Here is a 15,029-nt window from a genome sequence, read left to right as displayed (position 1 = left end):
CAACAAGATGATGCTAAAAGACTAACATCTGAATTCCAACAGCATTGCTTTGTAGAAGAGAGGTTCAAAACTGGTCACACTAATTTTGGCGCATCATAAAGACAAACCCAACAAAACATTTGAGCATTGTTGAATAGCAGTCACACACACACCAGCACCCGGTCTCCCAAGTTCTTACACATTCAGTCCTGAGGGGGTGCTTCAGTGATAAACATGGCTTTGGTTGAGCCTTTTGTAAGAAGCGCTGCTGCTATAAATTCCTGAATTACTTTTTTTTTTCCTCTTGAAATAAATTTTTTTTTTTTTTACTTTTCACATTTAGCATGTTCCATCCATCATCTTTACCCACTTCTTCCTTTCTGGGTTGCAGGGATCACTGGTGGCCATATCCAGCAGTCAGTGTACAAGAGGTGGGGGACACCCTGGACAGGATACAAGTCCATCACAGGGAATTAGTTACCAATCAGCCCAACATCCATGTTTTTGGTCTGCGGGAGGAAACTGGAGTACCTGGAGAAAACCCACGCATGCACGGAGAGAACATGCAAACTCCACCCAGAACGGTCCCCAGCCAGGAATTGATCCAGCGACCTTCTCGCTGTGAGGTGCCACCTTCATTACCGGCGTGTTCCATTTAATTAAAATAAAGGCTGATGAGCAAATCATCGCTTTGTGTTTATGAGCATTTTTACGGGTCTTAACTTGGAACCGAGGTCGTTTAATCTGCCTCATTGTGTAAAAGCATCACTTCGTTTTGCAAAAGCTAAACGTTGCTCATGTTTAATCACACTGAAAGTTTATGTAACACTCAAACACAAGATGAACAAAGTAGTCTGGGTGGACGTCCCACTCCTGCAGGTGAACAAAGAAAGATGGCAGAATGCACCAAAGCAGACAGAAACTTCATGATAACCGAGGCTGAACATGCTGCTGGCTTTTACAGGAAGTAAAAAGCAAACTGATTTGGAGTAATAAAAACTGGAATACAACAGAAGAAAAACACTGGAGCCATGAATGTACGCAGTATTACAAAAACACAAAACTATTTTCAATTAACCCGATACAAGGGAGTAAAAACTTAAGTAAATAACGATAAGATCTTGGTTTAGTGCATCTTGTTTCTCTCCAGCTCTTTGATGAGAATAAACTGCAGCTGCATCTGTTTCATATGCTCCATCATTTGTTCCATTATATGTTCCAGACTGCCGATCTGCAAAAAGAAGCGGAACAACAATAAATGTTTTTTGCAGTAAAACATATTAAATGTGTTACTGTTCGAAGTGAAACCAGCTCCGACCTGTTCCTTCAGGTACCGACAGTCGCAGCTGGAAGTCTGCGGCTCTGGAACTGAAGTCAAAAAAGTCAAGTGAACATTACAAGGTCTTAAAGCTCACGAACAATGAAAAATAACATTTATGTTTTTATGCATACATACCAGTAACATTGGAACTATTTTGGCTGAGTGGTTCCACTTGGTTAATCTCCTTCTCTGAATCTTCTAAAAAGCAAAATAAACCGTGTCAATCTATGAAAAACGCCCTCCTAACAACACAAACATGGTTACTATTGTCCAGTCAGATTTATTCACAACATGAAATATAGAGATGCACTGATCCGATATTAGATCGGTATCGGTACTCGTATCGAAAAGTTCTTTCTCTGGTATCAGTGACAAAGTGACCGATCCACTGGGACAGGAGCCGATTGCAGTTTATTTTAAATATCTGCTAGTGAAGCTGTTCTTCTCACTCTTATTTCAGCGCCTTTATTATTTATTTTACATTATATTTAGAATTCCTGAACCATTTGAAAGGTTTGGTGAAGTTTATTTTTTCACGTTTGACCAAAGTTGTCAACCTATTGCTTTTGTCAGTTTCAGTATCTTTATTTTTTTTTATTTTACATTGGATGTTATACTCGTAATTGCACTGACTTAAATTAAAGTTGTGTTGTTTTTACATGTTTGACCAAGCTTGTGAAGCTACTGGTGTGTTTAAGTGTGCTGTACTGGTGCAGAGTTTTCAATACATTTGTAATTCAGTACAATTATATGTCTGTGTAAAAAAAATAATAATAATAAAAAAAAAAGTTAATTCAGTAATGTTTTTTCTGTATCGGATCAGTATCGGAAGTGAAAAATGTGTATTGGTGCATCTCTATTTAATATAAAAATATGAAAACACAAATGGTGTGCACAACTTCTTGTTTTGGTGTAGTCAACTAATATCTAGTTCACTAATCATTAACTTCACACAGACTCTCCCACTGGTACATTTTCATCTTTAAATCACTTCTTGGTCTGTTGCCTTCATACATCTCCTCCTACATGTCTCTACGTGAGTGCAGCTACAGCGTGCGCTCTCAGGACATCATTACCTGCAGCGTTCCCTGAGCGCAGACTGAACTAGACAAAAGGGTCTTCTCCTACTCTGCTCCTGTTTCCTGGAATATCTTATAAAAAGATCTGAAGCTCTTGAAACCTCTTTAAGTGGCTTCAAACAATCGCTAACTTTATCTCAAAAACCAATGCAGTCATGTTCCTGTTTTTAGTTTTCTACATCGCTTACAATGTACTTTTTTATGGGTTTCGTTTTTAATATAATTTTCTTCCATTTATTTTTCCCAGTTTATATGCTTTTTAAATGACCGTCTACCGTGTCATCATTCTTTGTTAAAACAAGTATGGACCCCAAAATGGAGCCGTGACAGGTTTTAATGACGGTGGAGACGTTACTGCTCTCCCTGACTGAGCTACAGGTAACACAGATCATTTTGAGCTCTATCAAAGTTTCTAGTAGAAATGTTGTGTCGCTCACTGACCAGTTTTGCTTCTCCGACATGCTAATATTATTAGCATTAGCCAGGCGGAAATGACAAAGTCGCACATGCGCAGTCATTTTTTCACGATCAGAAAAAAAAAAATGAACGGATCAAGCGTTCACATGCGCACCGTTTGGGTTATGAATAGACGTAAACCACCCGTTTAGTTCTGATCACACATTTCGGATCACGCTGAATAAACAAAAAATAACCTGAACAGGGTGTTTACATGACGCATTTTTATTCCAAACGGCCATTTGATCCGATTACTTATGTCCATGTAAACATAGCTAGTGAGACCAAGCTGTATAAATAAAGGTTGAATGGATTTTTTTTTAAATAACCCCCCACCCCTCTAAACACACGGAAGCTCTGCATTAACTCACCACCAACAGATGCAGTTGGCTCTGGGCTTTTAATGGACACCGTGGTATTAACCGGCCCAGTTGTATTTTCCAGCTGATCCTGAGAGTCAGACGGTGACTCAGGCTGGGGGCAGGCAGCTGCAGCTGCAGAGCTCAGAGAAGCGCTGCTGCCAGTTTTGTCACTCTGGCTGGAATCTGGAGAATGCTTTCTCTTGAAGTGGGTTTGTAATGAATCCAGGATCATGGCAGCGATGTCCCCCCCACCCCTCTCAGTGGGCAATGTGAGGGACAGCACATTAGCAGAGCCATCAAAAGACTGAGGAGTGGCTAGGACGGCGTTCGCTAGCTCAGCCCGAAACACCTGCTGCACTTCTTTAGGCCAAACTGCAGGAAAGTGCTCTTTTTCTGTTAATGTAGGAAATGAGGTAATGTGATTAAAGAATGAAATGATGCAGTTCAAACAGAACAACTCTTGCAGTGAGGGTCGGTAACACTTAAAAGCACTTTTGTCTTACCGCTGAGGGTGCAACGAACTATTGGAAAAGGAAGCTGCAACAGGTGGGCCGGGATGGGCAGGACTCGAGAGAATGGTACCATCTCACTGTTGCCGTAGTCTGCATAGAGGACGCTCATCTCAGTCTCACCAGCTTCCAGGACGACTGCTCTATACCAGGTATGATCAGCTGGAGAAAAAAAACAAAAACAAATGAAGGTGTATATTAGGGTTAAGTCCCAGGCCTTGGCTCTTGCAGCAAATCTACCTCACGTCTCCACTCTTCACTTCAGTAAGAAACAAATGCCACAAAATCAAACTAAATCTTTCAACTTACAGCCTTCGTCATCCCCAAAGGGGGGGGGGGGGGGGTCGGGTCTAATCAGTTTTTAACAACAGCTTTTATAACATCCAGCTCAAAAATCGCCATTAAAATAGAGCTTGTGGTTAGCTGGCTGTGGAATGTTCTCCAGACTCGTCTCCTACCTGAATGCTGTGTTTAAAGAAGCTTTAGCAGGCACTAGGCACGGACACAGATGCTCACTGTGTAATTACATCTACTCACAGATGTGAAATTACCAGCTTGGGTGTGCAGGGGCAGCAACTGCAGGTGGGTCTTAGGAACATAGAGCATATTTCTAAACTTCATGGGGGAAAAATATGTACTGAAAGTTGTTGCACAGGTCTGAGGTTAATAGCTCAGCATTGGATCAGCTCGTCTGTTTTCACGTTGCTGACCTGTCAATGTGAACCTGTTGGGGAAAAAAACATCACTCTCCTTCTTTTATAAAAAATTTATCCTGCTGCCTTTATTCAAGTTTCTCCTTAAGAAAAATAATCCACCTGCCAAAGCTCTGTAATGTCTTTATAATAATAACTTTTTTATTGTTGGCTCTTATATATGAATCACTTTGAAGTTTACGATTTATCTGAAGTGCATTTTATTTTTAATATATTTTCTGAGCAAATGCTCATTTTCTTGCTACTGTCCACTGAAACTTAATTTCAATCCCTTCTTATGATATTGACGACACTGACGATATTTTAAACATAACAGGAAAAGAATGTTTAATTATGAACATCACTTTTAATGTATTACTGTATTTGTTGGCTTATAAATCACATTTTGCATAACTTGCATGCCCTGCGACTTATTTATGGATTTTTTTCCCCATATTTATAAACCAATTTTTGATTTAGATGACCGTTCTCATACATTCCGACATAGAAAATATTGAACACTACAATTTTCAGCAGTTAGATGGCACTCACTCGAGAAGTATGGCATGCTGTTATGTCATGTAATAGGTAAAAGTGGCTATTAATGACACAACTGGTTTGCCATAGTCTCTCACCTTCGTCCAGCTCCGGGATCATGTCTGGAGCAACCATCAAATCAGCTTAATTTGGCTGCCCCGGCAAAATGCAGCTGATTTGACCAGTGAAGTGCATTTATTAAGTTCCAAGTTCAACTGAGACACACTTTTGCTATAACGTCCAGCAAACAATTGATTTAGGTGCTTAGCTTGTTAAATTTCGAAGAAATGAACAGCGTTGCTCCTTCCTGATTTCCTCTCTCTGCGCGCTCCTGGAGCACCGAGGCAGCAAATACTTTTGAAATGCAGCTGTTAAAGTGCATTTATTAAGGAAAAGTTAGACTGAGACACATCTTTAATATAAAGTCGAGCAAACAAATAATTATTTTTAGATGGTTATCTTGTTAAATTCTTGTTACAAGTCCTCCAGTTCACGCTCCCGTGGCAGCCACTTGGCAACCAATCAATTTTTGGCACAACACGGCCCACATTTCCAGGTTGTCAGCGGTGACGCATAATAGATGCAACTTATACGGCGAAGTGACTTATTTATGTTTTGTTCCATTTTATAAGACATTTTTGGACTGATGTGACTTAAAAATACAGTAGTATTTAGTTTTTCTTACCAGAGAACTGAGCACAACAGGCAGCACCAGGAGCAGGTTTGATGTTTACAGCTGCAGATAAAGTATTCCGTTTGTTGCTGCAGAAGGCAGCCAGCTCGATCATCACGTCCTGAAGCTTCTGCTGGTCCACTTCACATGCGCACACACAAATGTTCAATAAAAATAAAGTACTGAAACGATGTAAAGCTGTGGGCCGACAGAGCAGCGAGTCAGTGTTCTCACCCTGAGTAGGGCAGAACAGGTAGAAGAGTGAAGGACTAATGGCTGCTGCGATGAAAGGCTGAAAGGTCTCGTTAAGCGGTAGCTCCACTGTTTTCCAATCCACTGGAAAAGAAGCAACTGAAAACCAAGAATACAATATTTTAAAACAAGTGTGCACTTATTATTTTTAATAAGCCTCGACACTCTAGTTCACCTTCTGATGCCTGCTCTTCCCTCATTCTCTCTTTAGAACTGGCTTCAGTCTGAACACAGGCTTGAACTATGTCCTCATTCTGCTTCACGCCCTCTTGTTGTTTGGTTATGGAGCTCATCTTTGCTGGTGACTCTTTGAAAGTTCCTCCAGAAACTTTAGCGAGCTGCTCAGAAATCAGGGAAGCTGCCACGTTCTTGCCTCTGCACTCCAGTTCTACACCATACCCTTGCTCAGTGACAGTAAGGACGCGTGCGCTGAGCGGTTCGCCATCCACCAGAGTCTGGAACCACAGGAGGGCTTCACTGCTCCACTCTGAACCAAGAGGCTCCACACCTGGTTCAACACAAACCCAATATGACAGAAACTTTTAAACATGCATCTTCTACTACGTGAACTACTCGTAAAAAAATCAACAAACAGTACTAACTCTGACTCATGCAACCTTTATTTATACCGGTTACCATTATTTTCACTGTATAAGTCACAGTTTTTGCATAAAATTGCATGCCCTGTGATGTATTTGTTTTTTTTTTACTTTATTAGACATATTTGGACTGATGCGACTTATACGGCAATGCGACGTTATCGGTGGAAAGTACGGTAGTGCCCAATGAACCTCTGGGACTCATTTAATTCAATTCATTTAAATAGTGCCAAGTCACAACAGAGTCATCTCAGGGCACTGTACAGAAACAAGAGACCTGTTACACAGAACCAGTGAAGAAATATATATATACAGAACATACGGATTTCACTTTACATCTATAATCATTATCAAATAAATTTTAATACTGTAGTAGGACTGTGATATTGCGAACTTTGTTTCTCATTGAATATTTTAAGATCCAATTAGGAAAAATAAACAATTTGGTCTACAGTGAAAAACTATGAGACTGCTGGTTGTTATCCTGACATCAGATTACCTGCAAGCCAGCAGCAAACTGTTTGGAAAGGAAGTGTCAGAAGTTTGGGTGTAATGGGCCGCAGGTGGCCATTTTCCACTGTTGTGCTGTAACCGTAGTCCACAAAGTTCACTGCAGCTTTGCCATCAGAGCGTCCCTTCACCATGGCCCGGCACCAAGCTCCATCCCCTTGGAGGAACGCAGAACAGGTCAAGACATTCAAACATGCTTGAAACACCAACGGAAAAAAGAACAAGTCTAAATCATGTATAAAAGTATCTGTCACATTTTAAAAGTTTTACTGTGTTGGCAATATTTAATTAAAACAAAGAGCTCTGGATATGATCTCACCAGGAAACACTGCACAGCAGGGCTCTCCCAGGGTGGGAACAAAAGGGGTGGAATGAGCTTCACAATGCTGCTTCATCTGAGCCCTAAGTTCTTTTAGCTGCTGATGGGCTGAGAAATAAAACAACTACCGGTAGTCAAACACAACTCGACTTGCAGTTCTCAGACATATGCTGTAAATAAAACCTCTGATAATATTTGACTATTCTTCTTTGTTATGATAAAAGTTGTCTAGAAAATATAAATTATTTCAAGTCAAGAATAATTCATTTACAACAGCCTAATTTTCCCATAATCGAATAAATTAAAAAAAATGCAAAAGTCAATCTATTTAGAGGCAAATCTCAGTCAAAGGTAGCACAACTTTTTGTAAAAAATTAAACAACAACAAAACCTGTGGGACTGCTGAGGCGGCAGTAAAACTGTCCAGGGTTTTCTATAACACTGGTGAGCAGCGCCACAGTCTGGCCGTCCGTGGGGAGCTCAGCAACCGACCAAACCAGATGCTCAGACACAGAGGAAGCAGCTGAGGGGGGGTGACACAGACAAATACCATACTTTTCTGTTTAGATTGCTCACCAGGAAACACTGTGCACTGAACAAAAGCAGCAGCTGAGACATCCTCACATTAGTGAAAAAAAATGACCACAGAATGTTAAACTGTTTTAATGATGAAGCACTTAGGCTTCTTAAAATAGAAATTCCTTAAATGTAATCATTTTTCTTAAATTGGTCATGTTTGAATCCAAAATTGCCATAAAATACATCATATGAAACTGCATTTGTGGAAAACCTAATTAAAGATCTGTTCATTCTGTGATATTAAAGACTCACGTAATTGTGGGAGATTTATTCCCGACATTTCTCACCACCTTGTTCTGCTGCAGCAGTCGTGTCCTCAGCTTGCAAGCAAGCGCTGGCTGTGACAGGAGCAGGTGCAGCATAACCTGCAGAGATCAGCAGCTCGCCTATATTGACCCGTGGATCACTGGCCTCGTCGATCATCTCCACCAAGAACTTGCCCTGATGCTCTCCAAGGATCTTGATGTGCAGTATTCTGTTAGACAGGCGGCACTGCAGAGCAAAAAGGCAGTCTTTAGACCAGCTCTCCTCAGCAGACTGCACTCCTTAAAGGAAGAACAAAGAAACATATTAATGCATTATTTACCTTAAGATATTTCTTATTATGGTACAGAAGTAGAATGATGCCTAAAGAAGTCTGACACCATAAAACAATACAAGTTTGAGCAGTCAAGCAAGCAATCAAATTAAAAACAAAACAGCATTTGTGTGTTCTTTGCAACTACTCTCAATGTGTTGTGCAGCTGAGAAAATACCTGCTAGTCCACAGGGCATAGCCTGCACCGGAAGGGCCAGGAGTGGAGTGCTAATAGGTCGTAGCTGGTTTAAATCTACCTCCTCAGAGTTGCCAAAATCAAGGTAGCCGACACAGACGCATTTTTCAGATGGATACGCCAAAACTATAGCTCTATACCATTGTTGGTCCTCTGGAGAAAAGGAAAAAAGTTTGCTCGTTATTAAACATAAGCATGGAGAACACGTTTGGATTTTCAGATCCAAAATTAAAACCAGGTGTTTTTAGGTAGAATGAGCAGTGTAGTAAACCGTGTAGGGCTGCAACAACGAATCAATAAAATCGATAAAAATCGATGATTAAAAGCGTTGGCAACGAATTTCGTTATCGATACGTTGTGTCGCGCGATTATGCATCTTTCATGGCGCTGTGGAGCCGTTTTGTTTTGTTCACCTGCAGTTCATTGTCAATGCTGACTGACTGAATAAAGTTTGAAAAAAACAAACAAAACTGCAGCGCGAGTTGAACAGAGCGAGGGGGGAGGAGGAAGCAGAGCAGAGTGTTTTCAAAGGAAATTAAGTAAATTTTACAAATGAGCAACGCAGCGAAAACTGTTCGACCCAAGTCCTCCAAAGTGTGGGAGAACTTCACAAAGATAAAAAATGAGAAAAATGCTGCTTTGAAAATCGCCGACACGACACGGGAGAACCACAGAGATAAAACGTAAACATGTCGGAGTCACGAGCTGCAGCTGATACATGTTTCACTCCCAACTAGTGTTGCAGGTGAGTCTCTACAATTTAACACATTGTTCTGTTTCAAGAGAGAAAACGTAACGTCAGTCTGTCTGGGAGATGAAGCTGCTGTTTGTTTGTTGCTGATTAATGGTGGTGATAGAGGACGTGTGTTACTTTTTATTTAATTTAATTGGTACAAGCAGTGTTTAAATGTGATTTATAAATAAATCTAACACAAAGATAATAATTTAATGATTAAGCTTCAACTTTTAATTTGCTGGCAAAGTCTGAAGACACTGCAGGTATGGCAGGATGAATTGCATTTAAACAGGAATTAAAGTAATTTATTACATCTACTCAAATGTGTGTAATTAAGTATTTTATGTGTGTGTGTGTGTGTGTAATTGCTCTTTTAGCTACTTTTGCCTGAACCTAACACTGTAAGTGAAACAAGGCATTTCTTGAGTTGCTGTAATAATTATGCTATAATACATATTTACTGTCTCATTCCAGAAAACAACAACAACAACAACAAAAGCCTTCATGATGGACAGACATCATGGACACCACAGCAGCAGCTGTCTTCACTGATAACATCCTTAAATGATCGTCACTGACATGAGGCCTCTGTCGATGGTTGAAGACGAAGGCTTCACTACAATAATCCACACTTTTAATCCAGGTTACACTCTTCCCTCAAGGACACATAATACAAAGTAGCTACATACTGTGCAGGTATAAAGATACATTTGTATATATTTTTGTGTACATTTATTTTTTTAAGCTATTTGACTAACTTTTATTTTTTATTATTCAATATTTTACTAACACAATAGTCAAATAGCAACCTGTTTTTAGTGTGAATTGCTATGTCAGTCAAATGTTCAATTTTGGAATAAAGGGGTGGAAATTAAAACTTTTTTTTTTTTTGCCGATTCATCGATTAATCGAAAAAATAACCGTCCGATGAATCGATTATTGAAATAATCGTTAGTTGCAGCCCTAAAACTGTGACTAAAGTATCAGACAGCTGGTTTAAAACCAGATAATATTTATTGTCGGTGTGTATGGAGGAATACTACCTGAGAATACGGCACAGCAAACCGTTCCAGGAGCAGGTCTGAAGTTGTGTGGGATTGCAACCTGAGAGCAGTGCTGCCTCAGCTTAAACTGCAAATCCTGGATGGCTCCTGCAAACCAACATTTCAGATGAACTCAACACACGTTGACGCAGAGACGTTTGGGTTGCATTATTGACATGAAATGACACTCACCAGCATTTTCAACCTTTTGCACAATAAGTTCATTTGGTGACTGAAAGTGGGTGACCACAACAGAAAACTCGTCACCTATGGACTGTACAAGTGGCTCTGGAGGTTGAGCCCATTTATTGTCATCTTTCCCGTGAGAAAGAGACTTGAAGTTTTCAAAGGATGCATTTAACATAGCACCTACGAGAAACAAGATAATAAAAACTCTGCAGGCAAATATGTGTTAAATATTCTCAGACAATCAAAGTATCAGTGGAGCCTAAATGTGTTAGTTTAAACCAGCTGCTTTACAATTGCATAGATCTGTAACACACGTTTTTTTAATCTTTCAAGTTTAACATGGTCAAAATATATTGTGGGTATATGGCTTTATTTGGTTAAAAAACAGATCTGCCACAAATAAAATAAAATGTTAACACAGTTAAAAGAATAGTCATTGTTACTGCACAACAATGAAGAGTTATATGGTTGTTTCTGTGAGGTTTGTCAACGAGGTGCTTATTTGCAACAAGGAGTCTGGAGAGGAAAAAAACTCTCATCCTGGTTGGTTTAGTGCAGACCTGGGCGTTGTACGGCCTCAGGGCCACATGCGGCCCTTTGGTTGACTTTGACCAGCCCCCGTAAGGAGAATTACAAAATACATATGTAAACAAATGAAGTTAACCAAATCCAGATATAGATCCTCTCTCACTGATGATGTCAGTTTTGCTTCACATCTCCACCTCAGACCTTCAACCTGACTTGAACATTTCCGTTAAAGCCCAACAGAGACTAGACTTCTCTCACTAAACAAAAAAAAAAGAACTGAAAAACACCAAATGAGATGTTTAGACTACAAATGTAGGCACGTAAAGAACCGGGACTAGAAATCACAGTTCAGTGACGATCACTACTATATGATGTTTCATAATATTTGGAGTACAAAGACAATATTGTGATATATTTAGAAAGCTAAGAACTTTTTCCAGCAGTATATAAAACTCAAAATGAGTTTTGGGGTGAATGTGACTGAAAATGATCACTAATATAACGTCACAAATGGTAAAAATTTTAACAGTTTACCATTGTACTGGGAAATTTAATTGAATAAATGACTTTTTTTAAGGAAACCTCGCTTTTTCGTTGCTTAATCATAACAAATACTCTTACCAGCTTGTTAAAACAGCGCTATGTACTGCTTTTAATAATGAAATACTATTATTATGCAGTATTGAGTTAAGTTGAAATCAGGTCTCTCTTGTAAATGAGTCCTCGAAGCTCAATGGGATTTACCTGTCTAAATAAAGGTTGAATGAAAAAGTCATTTGTGCCAGCCCTCCACAATATTTGTTGTTTCTCATGTGGCCCCATGGAAAAAATAATTGCCCACCCCTGTAGTGCAAACATCTAAGCAGAGATGAAAAGTATAGATGAAACTTGTTCCACTTTAAAATGCTATCCCGAACCAGATAACAAGTACATATCCAAGTCAGGAAAAAGGGCAAAATGGGGAACCACAAATGTCAAACTGCAGCAACGTCTCCGCAGTGCCACATTTGCATAAAATTGAAAACTCAGTGTCCTAATGACTGCTGTGTTAATGCCAATATATATTAAATCTGCCTTTTACGTGGCAGCTTTACACCCTGTTCAAGAAGTTAAATCTTGATATTAAGATTTACCAGATTACACGCTGCAGTACAAGATAAAGTAGCTTACTTATATCTCCATTTGTAGGTGCTGCGCTGACAGTTTCTTTCTGTGCATATCCTCCTTCAATGAGAAATGTGCTCAGTTGCTTTCCTGAAAAAAAAAGAAACAAAAGATTTAGTAAAGACTTTTCACTTCTATAAATCCTTTGTATTTTTTTACGTTTTCTAAACCGTTTCATTTCCATGTAACCAACCTAAAGAAAGCAGAATATCCACCAAATGGACAAAACCATCCTCCGTGGTTTCCAACAGCTTAACAGTCACAGTCTTGCCTGCAAGCATCTGTTCCACTGCCAGACAGCACTCGCCTGACCAACCGTTAAACGCCGGCACCACGCCAGCAATACGGCACTCCATTGCCTGCAAGTAATAAAGCAATAAGCTAATATAATACCAGCTGTTAGAAACTCAAGTTTGGTGGGTGTTAAATAGTAATTAATATCTGTAGGGAAAGAGCTGACCTTGACAGCTTTGTGTGCATAAGTAACATTAAAAAAAAACATTAACTGACATCAATTACCACGCTATAAGCTTAAACAAATAGTCAACTAGAGTGTTAAATGAACTCACACATGGAGGAAATGGTTGGACGTTAGCAGGCAGCGGTCTGATCCTGTCCACTGGGACACTTTCTTCATTGCCAAAGTCAATATAAAGGATACTTGCCATCTTCTGGTCAGCAGCCAAAGTCTGGACAAGGCCTCTGTACCAGTTCTGATCAGTAAAGATGAAGTGAAACAAGTAGCTGAATAACTCAAACTATACTTTTGTGTCTCTTTTGATTGCTTCGGAGAACTGCTACTTACCATATCACAGGAAAACTGAACTGCGCAAACCTCCCCAAAACGGGGTATATAAAGTGTCTTTAATGGGTCACAGCAAGCTTTCTGGAGTCCTGTGGTTATGCTCCGCAAAGCTTCCACTACCTCAGGGCTTTGAGAGAGTACAAAAAACCTACCAGGGTTGTAAAACTCAAGAACAGAAGCCTGAAAAAAAAAAAAGCCAAATAAAAGTTTCAAATGTTTAATAGTTTGGGCTATTTTAATCTCAACAACTGATTTAAGCAGTTATGTCTAACCTGTATATCTGTTCCCTTGATGATTTTAGTGAGAGCCAAGTCTGTTAGATAGACTTTCTTACAGCTGAATGAATCACTGGACTTTAATTAGAGATAAATTAAAAAAAAGACCACAGCTCTTTTGAAATATGTCTGAACAAGCAAGATGCTTGGCAAAATAAAATGTGTATGGCAATACCTTAATTTCTGCTGGACTGGCTCTGTCTCCTGCAGCTGGAAAAGCTGAGTTTTCCTTTGGTTTCTCTCTATAGAGCCACATAAACAAATCAGCATACACCGTTTAATGGGCAGTGTATTTTTAGCCATATTAAATCTGCTAAATAAACAAACGGGTTTATTAAATACTGAGTGAGAGTCAAGAGTCTTACTTTTCAGGTTCGAGAACAATGGGCATGCAGGTGTGTCTGTGTGCTTTCCAGTCCTCCGTCTGACACACCACGGAGCAATATGGTATCTTCTTGCAGCGCTTACAACGAAAATTTCCTGTTAATGAACAACGGTAGGTGAAACTTCATACCGTACCACTGATTGGAAAAAAAAATAAATAAATCAAGGCTGTGTTGCAAAGTCAGTGACCTTCAGAGAAAATCTAGAAGCTATCCTGTTGGTCACTGTAAGGCTATGTGCAACCAGAAAATTAATCTAGTAGTGATGTTGTGACTCAAACTAAAACTCTTAATTTACCTTGCTGACCACAGTAGTTGCACAAGTGCACAGTAAGTGCTGGTGGTGATAATCCCAGCACCTGGGAGGGTAAAAAAAATTGATTAAGAAGGAAAAAGCTGAATTTTTTGGAATAAAATACAAAAGTCAATGCAAGCTTGATACATACTGGGGATGTATTTATGCTGGTTGGAGAACCTATGAAGGACAAAAACAATAGTTTTGAATGCTATTTATGTAAACAGTGTACAACTGGCTAAATAAAGCAAACCAGACGCAGCTAAACTCGACTAATGTACCGTTTCCAATGCTTGTCCAATGTTTGGATGGACTAATGGCGCCCGGTCTTGAAGGAGGCGACATGATGGAGGCATTAGCTCCCGGGCTCGAAGAAGGCTTTCTCAAAGGCTGGTTAGGTCGAACAAAAGTTGATGAAAATGATGGGTTCATGTCTATATCTGCCAAAACAAAATTATTTAGAGTTTTACAGCTGAACACACCATGGGAGCTAGGGATACATGCATCATTTTCGTATAAACGTCACCTGCCTGTTAGCTAGCATCATCTCTTAGCTAATTAGTAAAGCTAACGTTAAATTAGCTATTCTGCTAAAACAAAAGCAAAACTGTAAGGCAACAGTTGCAACACATGAAACATAAATGTTAGCCAACAAGCTATGAATGCCTAATTTTACAGCAAATCACCAAATCTACATAAATTAATTCAGATTTTAATATTGTGAATTTCTTACCTGCGAGCACGTGTTAAGGCGAAAAGGCTGCGCCTGCGCAGTAGCACCATCAACGGTCAGAACAAAATGGAAATTATTTTTACACACAGAAACGTTTTTCCTTTCAGCAAAAATGTGTACCGCGTATTTTTTTCTTCTTCTCTGGATTATTGGGAAGTATAACTGTTATGGCCTATTAGCACAGTAATCTGTTGTTGAGAGGGGGTTCTTTGCAGACTGAAAGACATACTTGCACCCA

The 15,029-nt window shown here is 39.5% G+C and overlaps 1 protein-coding gene across 1 annotated transcript; it reads right to left on the bottom strand.

Moving 5' to 3' along the window:
• Nucleotides 1-1,089: 1,089 nt before the first annotated feature.
• Nucleotides 1,090-14,828, bottom strand: tdrd1 (tudor domain containing 1). Its single transcript, XM_037691053.1, has 27 exons — nt 14,792-14,828; nt 14,340-14,498; nt 14,210-14,238; nt 14,062-14,122; nt 13,746-13,860; nt 13,556-13,622; nt 13,378-13,458; nt 13,106-13,285; nt 12,870-13,013; nt 12,494-12,659; nt 12,307-12,390; nt 10,612-10,788; nt 10,420-10,527; nt 8,623-8,793; nt 8,155-8,412; nt 7,680-7,811; nt 7,289-7,396; nt 6,959-7,126; nt 6,036-6,368; nt 5,843-5,959; nt 5,621-5,749; nt 3,701-3,868; nt 3,210-3,590; nt 2,411-2,442; nt 1,436-1,487; nt 1,298-1,341; nt 1,090-1,210 (listed from the first exon to the last, which is right to left on the bottom strand). The coding sequence occupies exons 2-27, from the start codon at nt 14,488-14,490 to the stop codon at nt 1,106-1,108; spliced, it is 3,561 nt and encodes a 1,186-aa protein (XP_037546981.1). The 5' UTR covers nt 14,491-14,498; nt 14,792-14,828; the 3' UTR covers nt 1,090-1,105.
• Between the last annotated feature and the right edge of the window lie 201 nt (nt 14,829-15,029).

Source organism: Nematolebias whitei, chromosome 17 (genome assembly GCF_014905685.2).
Source record: "Nematolebias whitei isolate Nwh7 chromosome 17, NemWhi1, whole genome shotgun sequence".
Lineage (NCBI taxonomy): Eukaryota > Metazoa > Chordata > Actinopteri > Cyprinodontiformes > Rivulidae > Nematolebias > Nematolebias whitei.
The sequence above is the reverse complement of the archived record's forward strand: the minus strand, read 5'-3'. Positions and strand labels throughout refer to the sequence as shown.